Genomic DNA, 17,048 nt, shown 5'->3' on the forward strand with positions numbered 1-17,048 from the left:
ATGTAAAATAGGGTAAAAGCATCTACTTCACTAATTTATTGAAAAAATAAATAAAATAATGTACATGAAATTGCCTACCGTGTTATCTGGCAGATAGCAATTTTTCAAGTGCTTGCTTAGTTCCTACTTTCCTTATTCAGCATTTGCTCTGTGTCAGGAACTAAAGTAGGGTACAGTGGCAAATAAAACTGACACACAACATTCCCTTGGGGAAGTAGGTTTCTTGCCAATGGGTTTCAACCCCAAGCAAGTTCGCTATGGATTCAATGTGACCAAAGAAATGGCAGTAAAACATTCTCCAGGTGAAAGGGTTACACACAACTTTATTTCCATGGTGGCAGTTCAATCACTAAAATCCCATCCACTCAGAGCGAGTCTGCATGCAGGAAGCCAGTCTCTGCCTCTGGCCTCTTGGCCTGCACAGCCTTCCTCTGGGCCTCTCTGGCTCTGTCCTTGGCACTGCCACCATTCCAGCCTCCCTTCTGCTCTTCTGCAGCCTTGCAGCCATGCCACCATGTCACCCAGAGCACTGGGCAGAGCTCTTTATATAGAGTCAATAACAATGTATTGCCCACACATGTGTAGTGAGCTAGCCAACCAGGGCCAGGTGAGTATCCTGGCCACACAAACCTTCATTTTATCCAAAGTAGAGTAGAGGGGTAAATAAAAGTGACACACACCTTTCCCTCGGGGAAGTAGGATACAAGGGTAAATAAGTGACATAAACACTTTCTTTGCAGAGTCTGTAGTTTAATGGGTGAGACAGCCATTAACCAAATTATTGTGAGAGAAACTTTTGAAAATTCTCTGAAAGAAGATTACATCAAGGGATAGATTTTTGAGTAACATGACTTAACTAGTATTGGAAAGGAAGGTGAAATCAGAAGCAGCTTGGTTGAAGGCGTGATCTTAGGCTTGCAATGCAAAGATCTAATAAAAGTTCTTTTGCGGGAGGAGACTCTCCCAGGGTCCACTATGGTTTTATAAAAAAATAAGAGTTGATAGGGCTTGGAGTTTTAAAAATCTTGAATCAAGAGAATATAAAGAAAATCAGGTATTTTTCACATTAGTTCCCCTTCCTGAGGTCTGAGTACTAGAGACTGCTCCTTTATTGAGTGCAGTGCATAAGGAGGCACAAAGAGCGTCACCTGCGACCATGTTCCTTGGGTATGACCCGATCACACTTCATAGGGGAGATATGACTGCCTTCCTCTTTTATAGCTGAGATTATTGACAGTGATGCCTTTCAACTACAAGTTTTCTTTTCTCACTTCTGACATGAAAAAAGGAGCTTTTTCTATTACATAATGGTATTATTACAAAGGAACACACATGCAAGATATACTTCTATTATTTTTTTTAAATACTCATGTTTTTTATCTTTACCCCTTTGTAGCTGATAGAAATTGCCTTTTTGAATGGAACCACCCAGGCCTTGTGGATTCCTGCTCCAGGATAACTAGTAGACATTTCCAAGCCATAATGTCATAATTTTTCCATAATGTCACTTGGCCATGATCTGACAAATAACCAAGAGTCTTGGTATGTGAGGTAGATTTTTCAAGTTTTCTCACACCGTCATCTATTCTATCATGTGATTAGGTTCTGAAACACCTACAGTTACAGGAAACTTACAAAGACAATTTTTTTAAATTGGAGAAAAAGGAATTATGAGAGTATTTGAAAATCACCCTTCCAGTCATTTTTTTTTTCCTGATGGAACCTCAATAAGAGGTGGTTGCTTTTTAAAGCTATGAGTGCAATTTTTTCATTATAAGCTAAAGAGAATAAATCAGGTGACAGAAACCAATAGAAAGAAACTTGATTATCACTACATGAGTCCTGGGCAACATGAAGGAATGGACCACTATCAAAAAATTTCTCAGCTATCATTAAAATCTGTTATTTGAACAATTAAACACGAAATTGAAACAAGATCACAAAAGAAACACAACATCAAAACTGCAACTCCAAGGGTGAATTAAATACATGACCAAATAGTCAAGGAAGTAGCCTACCACACAAAAAAAACACCTTTGCATCAATGTTGCTTTTCTACACTGGTGTGTGGATCAGTGGGTTCTTGCAGTGCAAACTATGTTCTGCAATTATAAGTGTGTTTTATATTAATGAGTTGTAAAATATCACATGGGAAAGAAAATACTCCTTTCCTTTCTGAATAAGATGTCTAAGGTTTCCATTTTCCCTATGCATATGGCCTTGCCATCTGTGATGCCAGGGTTCTTGTTCATGGAGTTGAAGAATGAACTTCACAAACACTCAAGGTAGGAAAGCAAGGGAGAGGCTTTTATTTTTAGAGATAAAAGTGAGAGGACAGAGGTCCTGGCTCACGCCAGGAGGGGACAAGAAAGCCCACAGTTGTGTGTTGTCTAGGGGATTTATAGGCCATTGAGGATTTTTAGGAATGTAATAAAGGGCTAGTGGTGTGGACTTGTTTAATGGTCCTAGAATGTTTATTCTTGATGAGACATTAAGTCTGTTTTTCTTATCAGTCCTCCAGGTATTCTGCAAAATTAGCATAAGATATTTACTGCAGATTATTTCCCAGAATAGCAGCTTCTTGGTCTGGGAGCATACCAATCAAGACTGCCTGTCCTGCCCTGTCTGTTTGCTAAAAGAGTATTTCAAGAACATACTTCTTAACTTCCTGGGTTTTAAAAGGTAATCTAAGATGGAATGTTTCTTGCTTTTACTATGTTGTTTATGGCAGGGCTTGCTTGCCATTATTAGTTGCCCAGGATGCAAATTACTTGATTAGGTCTGAAGGAGGAAAACCAGCATATAGGCCTGGGCCTTTTAGCATGCTAAAGTGAATCTTACAATGGCGTGATGATAACACAATAAAAACGTGGGCTATGCTAAGATGCTTTTCTTTATCAGGGGAATATTCTAACATTCCAGGCTAAGTTACTCCTGGCTTTTTGAGCTTTAACTGATCTCAGTGAAGAATGACTCTGGAGAATTCATGTGACTCTGACTTTTCTTGATGTTTATCATGGAGTTTTGGAAGGGTGTTTCTTTGCATATTATTACATGTCTCTGACTCCAAATATCTTGCCTTGCTTTTTTCAGAGGCCTTCATGCTTCTCTGTCTAAGCCCACAGTCCCTGTCTTATCTGGACTGTGATACTTGGATTTACTAACCAACATCATCCTGACCCATGGTTGGTCCAGGAAAAGGTACAGCCAGTTTTTGTTTCTATGACTTTCACTATGCTTTTATGACCTACAGAATTCCTCCTCCTTACTGGCACATTGGATTTTCTTGTTGCATTAATGTTTTTAACAATTACAGTTCAGTCATCTAATATTCTCCCATAATAAATTTTTAATGTTTTTTACTTGATTATTATCTTTGAAAAGATAATATTCTGTATTCTGTAAGTGAATTATCTTAGAACTAAGTAATGACTCTTCAGTTTTTTCAGTTTTATGCCTTTACCTGTGTTGTGTTTGTGATTGCCTTGGGGTCGATCAGTATTGTTTTAAGTCTTGTGAGCTAATAAGAAAAGTAAAGAGGTAGACTTGAGATGAAATAAATGTTTTGGGGGCCAAGTAAAGAACAAATGCTGTAATGGTACTTATAATGAATATTTCATAGTAATTTAAAATAGAAAATAAGGCCAGAAAATTGAATTGCCATATGGTATTCAGCAGTATAGATGTGCTGAATTTCAAAGAGCCAGTCCTATAAGAATAGCTGATACTGATGTTTTGGACACCAGAGTTTCAGTAGAAGACTGTATATTATATAAAGGTTATAATTTGAAATTTTTATATTTAATTTATGAGTTTAGTTTCTTAATAATTTACAAGAAATATATACATATGTATAAATGGAGTTTTATTTAGGTTTATACATTAAATAACATTATATTAAAAGTAATTTAAGTCAGCACTGGGATCAGAGAATTTAGTCCTTTACAAGTTGTCAGTAACTTATTCAAGCTTGAGAAACTTGTTTCACATCAAATTTTACAACCATTGCTGGGATTATCTCATAGATGGGGCATTTGTAATTATTTGTTTTACTGTTGTAAGCTCTGATGATTGGAAAGTTCAGTTTTCATTTGCTGACATTAGATTTCCTGTAAGTTCCAATCATTGGTGGTAGTTACACTTAGGAACAAATAAAGTCTGCTTTTTGTGTTGGTATGTTAAATTATAGAAGAGTAACTATCATGTTTTACTTAGTCTTGCTTCCACAAATATCTTTGAAAACTGACTGGAGAAAACACTGTTCAGTAGTCCTTTTTGCCTTTTCAGTTTGAAAGGAGCAACACCCCTTCAACCTTTCCTTAAAAGTTATTTTTTTCCTCTAATTATTGTAATTTACAAATAGTCTACTGATGTCCCTCTTACAAGGTGGCACCTAAAAAAAGACACTTAGAAAATAGAGACTTTTATTTAATATCACCAATAATAAAAAATAGGAATTACTAAACTCAGCAATGTATTAAGGCACTAACGGAGGCAGATACAGAAGTATATGGCAAACTGTTCTTTGCCTTCAGAGAGTTTTGAATCTAGTTGGAAATGAAGATTACAATTTTAAGTACTATTAACTAATTTTTAGGTAATAAGTAACAATGTTAGGTAATATTATAAAAATAAGCATGTTTGAATTCAGAGTTTCAGAAATCTGAGTCCTAGAATTCTTGCTGCTGTAAGATTCTAGGTTTTCATTAGAGCTAGGTCTTGAAAGCTACATTGGATTTAAATAAAGACAGTTTAAACAAGCACCCAAAAACGTTGTGCAAAGTAGCAATAAATTGGACTCCAGGTTTCTCTGCTCTTTGTCTAGTCCTTTCTCCACTCTTTAGAGCAGAAAGAAGAAATCTTTGAGATAGCAAATTGGTGACTGTATCTACAGTTTTTGGAAAGGCCTGGAATTTAAACTTGGCAAAATTCTAATTCTTGTTATTGTTCCCTGTGTAGCTTGAAGCTAGTGAAAACCGTTACAGTTCTTTTTGAATCGAATTTCCTTTTGGATAGATTTTAGGAACAGCTGAAGTTTAAATGACAGCTTCTTACGTTCTTTTTTAAAAAAGTGTTAAGACAGGAAGAACACAGGAAGCCTGGAATGTAACCAGACAGGCCGTATTTCCGGAATCCTACTTACCCTTAAGCAAGATGGTGGGCATCTGTGCACATGCGTACTAGGGAAGCTTGGGCGGGGAGTTCCGTCACTTCGGTCGTGCTCTGGGCAGGGATTGGAGGGACCAGAGCTTAGGGGAGGAGCCGGAAGTGCCCATGTTGTGGCGCTCAGCCTGTTTAGTCCCTCAGTCGTTCCAGTGTTCTGCCTCCAGCTATAGGTGCTGCCTTTGCTGGGAGGTACCATGGGGGAAGCGGAGAAGTTTCACTACATCTACAGCTGTGACCTGGACATTAACGTGCAGCTTAAGATGTGAGAGAATCTGGGAAGCGGGTCTGGGATTGCTGGGGTTCAGGGACGGGAAGGCAAGGCCTGTGAGTTGGGGAGGGAAGGTGGGTACTAGACTGAAGGCCGGCCTGGGGGCGGCGGAAGAGCTCAGGAGCGTGGAGAAGGTTCGTGTGCGAGAAGGGTTGAGGACGTGGTCTCTGAAGACTGCGGTAGGAAAATGCCGTCAAGTCCCAAGTTTTACTTTCTTCAAAGCATTTTGCTTTTCAGAGCAATCTTTTGAGGGGCTATTAGTCTTATTTTACAGATACAGTAATCAAGTCTCAGTAAAGCCGTCCTGTAGTTAATAATTGGAAGATTTTTACTTTAGAACGGGCTGGAAGGTAGAATGGAGACTACAGAAATTATGGGGAGGTCAGCACAGGCAGATGTAGTTGGGAATAAGATGAGCGTGTGGATGTGGTTTTAAAAGCACTGGAGTTGGTAGAGGGTTGGGATGAATCTTTGGACAGTCTGGCATTATTTAGCCAGGGAGGCTAGGAGTAAGTCGAGGAGGAGGGTGCCAGTTGCAAAGGGACCAGAAGATAGGAGAGAAGAGCCTTGCAGGAAGAACTTGCGGCATCACTGTTGAAGTAAAGGCCAGGGGCATGACATCTGGAGATGAGAAATAATGGAACTAAAATGGGGGACAGGTAGGACTGAATTGGAAATGATGTCCATTTTAAGATGGTCTTATAAAAGTATCTTCATATATGAAAGCTATCACAAATTGTTAATCACATTATTCATAATATGTTTAATCAATATTCAGTAAATGTGCTGCAGGCAGAGGGCTGCTTACCTGCAGTAAAGACATTTCTCAGTTGTCAGATGTGCCTTTGAATGATTGTTTCCTTTATTTTCAGAGGTTACTTCAGACTCTGACAAATCTTTTACTATTCATTGTGTACTGGTGGTCAAAATAAGTAAACAGAGTACTCTTGTATAATACTTCACCCACCCATTTAAGGTACTTTCTACAGTGTACACCCTTAGATGCTTTATGTATTGGGATCATCTGGTAAAGGGCCTTCCTTCAGTCACATTCCTCTCAGTATTTCTTGGATACATAAATGCATTTTTTGAAACTTTTGAACATTAAGAAGAAAGAAAAAACATCCAGTCCGTTATCGACAGGCACACACACTGAACATTTTGAGAGAGAGATAAAGCAGAAGTTCAAAATTTGGCAAAATTCAGTATTTAGCTTCTGAGACTGCCATTGTAGGTTTTTGGGGGATCAGTTTAGGATCATGTAATCAGAGAATAATACATTATTTAATTCTGTTTATTCTCCCTAGGCCTTTCTTCTGTTTCTGTGGTTTTAATACAACTTGCACTTTAATGTCTCTTTTTTTAGTGCTGTAATTCGAATATCAAACTGCTCATAAGACATGGTCACTTTGGATGGCTGAAGCAGCTTAGAAACAACTTGTCCAAAATTGAGCATGTCATTAGCCCTCCCCTCTAACTGTAATCTTCCTGTGTTTTCTCACATTATTTTGGTGATTGTTGCCATCATTCTTCAAGTTGGTCAAGACAGAAAACTTCAAGTCATTCAGATTACCTGTCTTAACTTCTCTGCTTAGTCATTAACAATTTTTCTTGAATTTATCTGCTAAACTTTTTTGATCTGTCACCCCTGTTTGACACTGCCTGAGCCTTAGTCTACCTTTTTCCTTTCTAATTTTGACAGAAAGTCTTCTAACTGATCTTGCTTTGAGTCCCACCTCTCCATTATGTTCTTATACTCCTGCTGGAAGTGTCATAAATACAAATCTGATTATATTACTTTCACTTCAGATAATTTGATTAACAGAATTGTGAATGTTCACTTTATGTCAGGCACTGTACTAAATTTGGTGGCTACTTAGCTTCATTGTCCCCTTACTTTTCATTCTCATTCTTAGCTTCTTTCCCACATGATTTTTACACTTTAGCTACACCAAACAACTCACAGTTCCCCAGACACACCATCTTCTTTACATTTGTATGTGCTGTTCTTTTGGGGATGACCACCTCTTTGGCTCCCAACTCCCATATGTTGTTCAGGCATCTATCTGGGATACTAAGCTGCTAGCCCCAAGCCCGGTTAGGTGCTCCTGAGACCTCAAAACATCTTTCTATAATGGCAAGAAAACTGTTTTTGGCCTCCTCTGCTCTGGCTTTTATTCTCAGCTCTGTTACTTAACTTTGCTATACTAGATGATAAGCTTGATTTCTGAGTCTCTGCTTCATCATTTATAACATGGGAATATGGCAAAAAATAAGTGAGAAAGAGTATAAAATAACTGACACAGTAGCTGACATAACCTTGATGTCCAAACAATGTACCTACCTCTTTTATATGTCTCCTGCATATCTTTTATGACTTATAACACTATGTTTTAATTTCAAGAAGTGATCATACAATACATAAAAAAAGTTGAAAGAGTACAAAAAGAATGTGTAGTTAAAAGTAGGTTTTCTCCTCTGAAGCAAGGACTTAACATTTTCTTGTGACCTGGTATTTGTTTATCTTGTCTTTCATTACTGGGCCTCTATGCCTAGTACAGTAAATGTTTGTTGAAAGAGTATGTGAATAGTTTCATTTTATAAGTTAATAAAATGAAACTAAAGCCTGGCAAGCCAGTGACATCTGGAAGACAGACCGAAAGTTGATTACAGGGTTTAAAATTTAAAAGCCTAAAAAAAGACAGTGACCTTAGGTGTGTTAAGATTTTAAGATACCTGTATTAGATCTAAAAGTGACTTTAATTGCATCCAGAGGAAGGTGTTTTAAGTAGCAGGTTTCTGTGACACAATCATAAACTCTTAGTATTTATTGTGTATATGCTTAGAAAATGTATGTCTAAATGTTATTGTTCTTATTGCTTCCAGAGGAAGTTTGGAAGGGAAGAGAGAACAAAAGAGTTATAAAGCTGTTCTAGAAGACCCGATGTTGAAGTTTTCAGGACTGTACCAAGAGACATGCTCTGACCTTTATGTTACTTGTCAAGTTTTTGCAGAAGGGAAGCCTCTGGCCTTGCCAGTGAGAACATCATACAAGGCATTTAGTACAAGATGGAAGTAAGTTGTTTTCTTGCATATGGTGGGTTCCAGACTATTCTAGCATTTCCTTACAGATGTTTCAAGTATGATTTGTTTGTAGGGATTAGAGAGGAATTTAAAAAAAATTATTTAACACCTGTAATATGCATTGATTAAATAGTTTAAAGCAGTAACCTAGTCAGAATGAAGTATTATATTTTATTATCTTCTTAAAGTATTATCTTATAAAATATATGAATTATTTTTAATACAAGCTTGGATGATTCATAGAATGACCCAAACCAAAAATACATGTGTAGCATTTTATGCCCTTTTTATACCATTCTGTGTCCTTGAACTTTAACACATAAATACTTCTGGATAGTCTGAAATGTTGTCCAACGTGATGTTTGGAGCTCAGCTCTTTAGAGAGCTCAGTTGTCATCTTTCAGGTCAGATTTTAATTATTATTTTAAATAAACTAGCTCTTTTTTTTTTAAGTTCATCGTTTACTGAGCATGGTACATTAGCAAATCATTGTTGGGATGCAAGGTAAATATAGTGAACATGAAGTTCCTCTTTTTCCAGAATAGTACTGTGCATCTTTAACCTCTTGACACTTAGTTGATAGAGTATATTGTGCAGTTTTAATGCTTGATCCATAAGTTATTCAGCACCCTGGTAATTTGGTGCAGGATATCTATGTTGCGTGTTTCTCAAGGAAGGAGCTCATGTCTACAGTGATGGAAGATAAGATGTGGCGATATAGGCTGCCAGGCTGTGCTGTTGAGGATGCAACTGTATGTTTACCAGGTGTGGCCCAGCAGGCTGGGAAGAGTTTTTTAGAGGAAGTAGAAGCCTGAGCTCTGGTCATACGGCTATGTCAAAACCAACTATTTAAATGGTATAATTTGTCTAGTAGTTTTCTGTGGATAGATAAACACAAACACAAACATACTTAAATATATATACACACACATATATAGATAGACAGACAGACAGGTAGATACACCTCCCCCCCCCCCACATATATATAAATACACCTGTTATGGAAAATATCAACCCTGTAAAAGTAGAACAAATAATATAATGAATTTTCAAGGCCCCATTACCTAGCTTCAGCTGTTACTAAATCGAGGCCCATCCTGTTTCTTCTATACACACTGTTATTTTGAAGCAAACTTGAAATATTATCTTAACTGTAAATATTTCTGTATATCTTTTTTAAACAACTATAGTGCCATCATTATACCTAAAACAATGGACCAAAATTTTTTAATTGTACAAGAGGTTTTTAAACTGGAATCAGGACATCTACCAACCCATGAAATGATATGCAGAACTTTGTGTGTCTTGGTACATTTTTGTAGGGACAGAGCTCAAAACTTTTGTTAGATATTTCAGAGTGGCTAGGGACCCCAAAAAAGACATAGCATCATAAATTTAGGTCTAGAAAGTTAACATTTATGGTGAATTCCACTTCTATTGGCAAGGAAAATTATATATTGGTTTTGTTCCATGTCTTGGCCATAAAGGAAACTAGAGCAAAAGCAGATTCCTAGTTATAGCGTTATTAGAGTCTTTATCCTCTTTTTTCCATTTAACAACTCCTCCCTGCATTATTTATATATTACATATTTTCAGGGACATAAAAAATTCCATATTTGCCCTCTAAAAGTTTGGAATTCTTAAATTTCGATTTTTTTAATTGTGAAACTGTTTAATAAAATAAATGCTCTGACATAAAGAATTGCACTTTTTTAACTTAAATGTTTAAAACAGTTATGTCGAAAATAGAGAAATACTTCATGTTGAATAAAGTAACTTGAGAATAGGCTTCTTTTTTTTTAATATACTCTGCATTTAGGGGAAGATGTGCAGATTTTGTATATCCTCTTGAGTATTTAAGAGTGGAATTTTTTATCAGTTCATCAAAACAATAGTCACCCTCTTAAAAGGAATGAGGGCAAACTTTACACAGCCATCATTTTCTATAGCACTTGCTTAAAAGAAATACTCTGTTAACTGTGGGAAAAATAAATTATATCATAAAAGGGTCTCTTGCACTCCAAATTTTTACATTTTCTTATTACAGTAGGATTTTGGGGTAGTGCAAGATTCTGTATCATCTAACTCTGATTTCTGGGTTTCTGATAGTGTAAGAGTTTGAATAATGAGGAATTGATCCAAAATTTATTGAAATTTATTCTGTCAGATCCTATTCTATCCTGTCCTGTAATAAGAGAGCTCATCGTAAGGGGAACCTGTACTTGCTTTGATTATACTTTAGGTAAAATTTTGATTTTTATGTATGGAAAACTACAAATTTCCACGTTTTATATATGAATATTATTCTGTAGGCATGTTTACATTTTTTTAAAATTTATATTCTCTCTTAGCCCTAAAGGGTTTGAAAGAGCTTTAGAGAGAGAGAGACTAACAACAACAATCTAGTATGATTTAAAAATGAGAAAAAATGAGAAAATATAAGAATGAGAAATTTAGGATTTAGGAGTACATTTATCAGGCTGGAAGATATGTACAGTGGTGTGTGGGGGTGGGTGTACATGGTGGGGATCTGACCATCCAGAGTCAAGCTTTAAGATCTTGCATTGTTTTGAAAGTTGCCAGGTGAATTTAGTCTTAAGCTTAATGAGGGTTGGGACATGAGGGGGAAGGGTTGATGCGTGGGGAGGGAAAGAACAAAATGGAGTTCAAAACACACAGCTTTTTGATGTTTCACCAGATCTTTCCATAAATTTCTAGAATATCTTGAGCAGTTTTCAAACAATTTTTTAGCTGCAGATTAGTTTCTTCAAAAGAACTCTTCTGCAGAAGCCCAGTGTATGCAACAGGTTTAAGTGCATTGCTTTGATTTGAAGATGTGTGGTGTTCCGGTGTTGACTAGGGGTTTGAGGCAAAGTATTGCTTGGTCTTACTATTGTCTCCTAGTCAAAGGACCAAATACAGAGTGAGGATTTTCACAGTTCATTTTGGGTATTGTCATTGACTTTTCTCTTTAACTTTAGCCTTTGTTAATTAGCCTCTGTGGTTTGTTCATTGGCACAAGATGACACTGCTTAGTATTTACCTTCTGAGCCTGGCCTGTGCCATGTCAATAGTAATTAAATAAATTCATTTAGTTCCTCAAGCTTATCTGTAGTGGAGAATGGCTTTTTTAAGCATGTGATTTATTTTTTAAAGAATTTCATAGAAAAAAAGGATTTAATGACCTTTTGATTCTCCTTTAAATTGATAGCCATCTCTAATTTTCCTGTAAGTCTTTGAATTTATATGGTGGATGTTAATGATTCGTCCTTGAAGTTTTTGAAAATTCTGTTCAATTTCTTAGCAACGCAGATGTATTTGACCTAGACTGGGATATGCCCCATTGAGAATAATTTTTAATAAACAGAATAATTTTGAGTAAATAGAGAGAAACAATTCTATGTGTCTGTTGGGAATTACTTTGTGTATTGCTTGCATAGGTTTCTTTTGGGATTTTCAAAGCCATCTGTTGTTTAAAAGAGTTGAAGTTACCAAATAAATTGAGTGTGGAGTTTGAATGCAGAAGCAGATTTTCAGAGATAAATAGAGAGTAAAAAAAGCTGTGTTGTTATTACTGTATTATGAAGAACAAGCATTCCTTAGTGAAATCACATATACAGACGTGCTTTGAAAGCATAAAAATCTAATAGCTAAGCATTAGCAGTATTAATGAATTAGCTTGAGGAGCAGAAAAATCTCACAATGTAATAAAGTGTCCAGAGCTGTCTGGTTCACGTTAACGAAGGTAGTGGGTAGACTACTTCGACCTCTTTAAGTTATTAGTGGTTCTTTTCTGTTTTATTTATAAATCACAATCATAGCTTGGCTCAAAACAAGTTTGATTCTAACAAGTTAAAGGGTTTTCCAGATGTTTATTAGCCTTATTGTATTTTTTGTGTCTGAATGATACTGTTGGAGTTTCTTGATTAAAGACTTATTACCAGTGTTGTTTTTCATGAGCTTTGTTTTTCAAAAAAAATTTCTCATGTGTTCTGTTTTTAAAATTGAAGTTGGCTACAGCAAAAGTGAGGTAACGGCTGCATTTTTTGTAGTATTAACTTAATCTTTTGGGATATTTTCTCTGGCTAAACCTTGTATGGTTTGTAAATTTACAGTAAAGTATATATGTATATATTTATTTATCCTGACTTTATTTCTGTAGCTTTTGCTTATATTGACTTTATTTCCATAGCTGGAATGAATGGCTAAAACTGCCTGTGAAATACCCTGATCTGCCCAGGAATGCCCAAGTGGCCTTGACAATATGGGATGTGTATGGACCAGGAAAGGCAGTGCCCGTGGGAGGTACAACGGTTTCACTCTTTGGAAAATATGGGTGAGCACTGTCTTTTCCTAATCTGTTGGAGTGTTGTAGCTTTCTGTCCCTTTTCTTCTTGGGAGGGCTTTAATAGTTTATGCCTAGTGTGATTTTGTGTGTGCTAAGAAGTGAAAACCTATTTGGTACATATGATTCCTTCACCTCTGAGACTGAATTTGACACATATATTTCCTATGGGATATGCACATTGATTAATTGAGAAGTACAGTTTATAGTACTCCACTGTTACTGATCCATAATGTGATTTCTATTAGAAAAGAGTGACTGGGGACTAGAATCTTGCTTTTTGGAGAAAAAAATGATTTGACGTACACTTGTAACAGTTTTGTTACAGGATTTTTCTGCTTTGTCATAATAGTGACAAAGAATAAGCTGGATTAAAAAGCACAAGTTTGCCAATAATAGTAATGATTGTAATAGAAAACTTGCTAATTCAGTTCTTAAAAATTTACAGATAATATAAGTTTATTGTAAAAGAAACAAAATCCATGGTCCTGAAAGGTATTTTTTCTCTATTCCTTTTCTTCTGGAACAGAGGGATTGCTCTTTATCAGAGATTTGGAGATACTCTATTATTCTTTCTGTGCTTATTAATTAGAATTTTTTTTCTAAAGAACTTTGTCTTCATCAAGTATTGAGTCAGCCTTGGCATACAGTTCATATAGGGAAAGCTGATGAATGTTTAATTTTTTCCCCTTATACCAATTTTCAGAATGAGTTGGTGCCCCAGTAACCTGCAGAGCTGGTGAATGATGAATTTTTGTTTTTTTTAAAGTTTTGTCTTGAACTTTTAGTCTTAGACTTTTTTGAAATGTCTCAATCCATTGCTGCCTTTATTTTTTTATAGTGTTCAAAAACTCTCTTTTTTGGTCAGGAGGAGCCCCTTCAAGCTGGTTCATGTCCTTTTGATAGTGCTCTACTAGTCACTGGTAGTTTCCTGGTTTCCTGGTAGATGAGCTATGTAGACCAATTGGCAATTTTCTGCTCTAGACCTGGAATTTCTGAAAGAAGTCCCAGTTCCTTTCAGGGCAGAGTGGGAGAGATCTTTATGTAAGTGTTAGCCGATTCCTTAATATTTGCCCATTTGAAAGCTGAAAAATGTTACCTCCAGAGTTAATTTTCACATCATTAAATGTGAATGATGAATGAGGATGATCACGTTTTGATATGTTCATTTACTATTTGTGTTTTATGTTTCTATGAATTGCTTTTTAATGTCCTTTGCTCATTTTAAAAAATTGAAATAAAATACACATGCTGTAAAATTCTTTGCCTTTTTATGAGTTGTCATTTTTTCTTATTAATGTGTAAGGGTTCTTTGTACATAAGTGAAATTAGTCCTTTGTGTGTTTCATGTTACAAATACTATTTTTCCTGTTTGACATTTTTCTTTTGAGTTAGTATATTATTTACTTGTCTGATTGCTATTCATGGGTCTTAAATTATTATGTTGAATTTAGCAGTTTTAATGTTTATAGCCTGTGAATTTAGAAAGTCCTTTCCCATTTTTAAAATATACTTTCTTCTGTTAACTGTTTCAGTCCTTTACATTTAAATCTTACATTTATCTAAAATTACTTTGTGAAAGGAGTGATGTATTGGGAATTATCTTTTTTTTTAAAAAAGAAGACAACAAATGGCTAGTTTTTTATCTTAACATTGGTTATTAAATAAGTCATTGTTTCCGGGTATTATGAAATGGTATCCTTATATATTCAATTCATCACGTATTGAAGTTTAAGAGAAACAGTGTAGTATACTGTATGGTAGTGATGCCGGGGTTCTTGTTCACAAAGCTGAGAAATGAGCTTCGCAAACACTCAAGGTAGGAGAGCAAGGTGCAGGCTTTTATTTACAGATAAAGTGAAAGAACAGCTCCTGGATCACTCTAGGAGGGGACAAGAGAGTCCGTAGTGGTGTGTTGTCTAGGGGTTTTATAGGCAGTTGAGGATTTTCGAGACCATGAATAAAAGCTTAGGGGTGTGGACTTATTAAGTGGTCCCAGAATATTTAGAATTAACTTAACACAGGCAACTCCCTGCTCTGATGATTTCTCCCTGAGAAACCAGCATCTTGGTCTGGGGGCATATGAAACAAGGCCACCTGCTCAGCCCCCAAGGTGGGCTGAGGCATTGCTTGCTAAAGAGTAAGTTAAGAATTTCTAATGTCTTAACTTCTTGGGTATTAAAATATAATCTTATCTTAAAGGTGGAATCCTTCTTGCCTTTTACTGTGTTGTTTATGGCTGGGCCTGCATGCTAAATTAGTTGCCCAGTTTGCAAAATCACTTCCTCAAATTTGAAGGAGGAAAGACAGCACATAGGCCTGGGCCTTTTAGTATGTTAAAGTGAATCCCACACATGATTATAAATGATTAGCATAATAAAAACATGTGCTACTGTTCTTTGTCTGGGGTGTATTAACTGATCTCACTGAAGAGTGACTCTAGAGCTTAATGTTTAACACAGTTTTGGTAGGGGGTTTCCTTGCATGTAGTTATTACATTGCTCTGACCTCAAATATCCTGCCTTGCTTTTTCTGGAGCCCCTCACCTTGCTCTGACTACACCCGTAGTCCCTGTCTCAGTAGTTTGGGAGGCAGATTGTAGAAGCAGATTATCTAGTTTTAAATCCTGGATCCTTTGCTTAATATCTGTGTGCCCTTGGGCAAGGTAAACTCCTTATGCCTTAGTTTCCTCATCTGTAAATGATTTAACGATGCATTTACCTCACAAAGTAGTTGATGTGATGATAAATTACTAAAGACATGTAATGAGCTTAATGTATGCTCAGTAAATATAAGCTATCTTTATTTCTGAACTATTCTATTAGCTTTGGATACTATTATATTATAAAATGTTTTAATATTAGATAACAGTAATCTTCATTAGCCTTGCATTTAAATTTCCCTGGATATTCTCTATGTTTCATCAGATAAAATTTTAATATTATTTTCTCAGTTATAAAAAACACTCGTTGGGAAATCTTAATGAATTATGTATGTAAACTAAGGGGAGAACTGACACCTTTATAATACTGAATTTTTTTTCCCAAGAATAGGGTATTGCCAGAAAGGCTTCAACTCATGAATAACATCTAGGTGTAATCCATTTAGATAGCTTGATTGTTTAGTAATGTATAGGTATTTTAGTTTAATGTAGCTAATTAAAAGATATTTATTATTGAAACCCAGGTAAGAACAATAATTTAGACATAGTCTGAGACATTGTGGCCTCCAGTTTTTAAATTCAATTTTTGACAAAAGAGCATGTTACAGTGTAACAGATATATTACTAAATCAGTATCATTCATTTTCTAGAGTATTACTTTTTACTTTTATCTACTACAGTGGGGTTTGCTTGACACAAAGAAAAAAAATGCACAGTAGCTTAATACTCTTACTGTACAGTCTAAGCAGTTAAATTTAAGCAACAGCCAGATAGACCCCTTGGTTTTTCCTCCCAGCCTCTTAGTAAAATAGTTTACCTTCTGGAGTATCAGGTGGAGGTTCCCTTATAAAACACCTCTTTTAGCATTCATGTGCATTAGATGACTTTAGGATATCCTTTCATGAGGCACTTTGCATATAGGTGTGAGACAATTGAAATTTCCACACAAGTGCAGTAAAAAGACCTGCCTAAAGCCAAATCAACTCTCTCAGATTGACGTTTTTGACACTCTTTTAGTAGGCTTTTGGCATTTTTTAAAAAGTATATGAAACCAGTAGTTATCAATCTATATATAATAATCAAGTGATAAGCTCAATGGAAAAGCACCTTCCTGCCTTCACACTAATTCAGTAAATCTGTAGTGGGGCCCAAGAATCAGAATTTTTAATATGCATCCTGAGTGATTCTGTGACAGGTGGCCTATGGACCACATTTTGAGAACCCTGCATTAACCTTTCCATAGTAGTCTATTTATATGACTTATGCCTGCAGTTCTCAGTTTCTTCCTTTACTTCATCCCCTGGTGCTTGCTTTATTTGTATTTCTGTGTATATCCCAGGAAAAGAACAATTTCTTTACCTTCCATCCAAACCATGCTGGGAACATGCCTGAGAGATGAATCAGTAGTATTTATTCTGCTTTAAGAAGTAATTCACAAAGATTTCCATAAAGGTAATAGTAGCAGTAAGTGGGAAATAAACATCAGTCAGTTTCTCTGATATTAAGTAAATTAAAATTTGAAT

The 17,048-nt window shown here is 35.9% G+C and overlaps 1 protein-coding gene across 4 annotated transcripts in view; it reads left to right on the forward strand.

Moving 5' to 3' along the window:
• The first annotated feature begins 5,250 nt into the window (after window positions 1-5,250).
• Window positions 5,251-17,048, forward strand: part of PIK3C3 (phosphatidylinositol 3-kinase catalytic subunit type 3) — a 158,447-nt gene continuing 146,649 nt past the window's right edge. For all 4 annotated transcript variants that reach the window (XM_036885051.2, XM_036885053.2, XM_036885052.2 and 1 more), the window contains exons 1-3: window positions 5,251-5,428; window positions 8,321-8,509; window positions 12,711-12,854. In XM_036885051.2, coding sequence (XP_036740946.1) covers window positions 5,361-5,428; window positions 8,321-8,509; window positions 12,711-12,854 — 401 coding nt within the window. In that variant the 5' untranslated portion in view covers window positions 5,251-5,360. The remainder of the gene's footprint in view (window positions 5,429-8,320; window positions 8,510-12,710; window positions 12,855-17,048) is intronic.

The sequence above is a fragment of the Manis pentadactyla genome, chromosome 6 (assembly GCF_030020395.1).
Source record: "Manis pentadactyla isolate mManPen7 chromosome 6, mManPen7.hap1, whole genome shotgun sequence".
In the NCBI taxonomy this organism is placed as follows: domain Eukaryota; kingdom Metazoa; phylum Chordata; class Mammalia; order Pholidota; family Manidae; genus Manis; species Manis pentadactyla.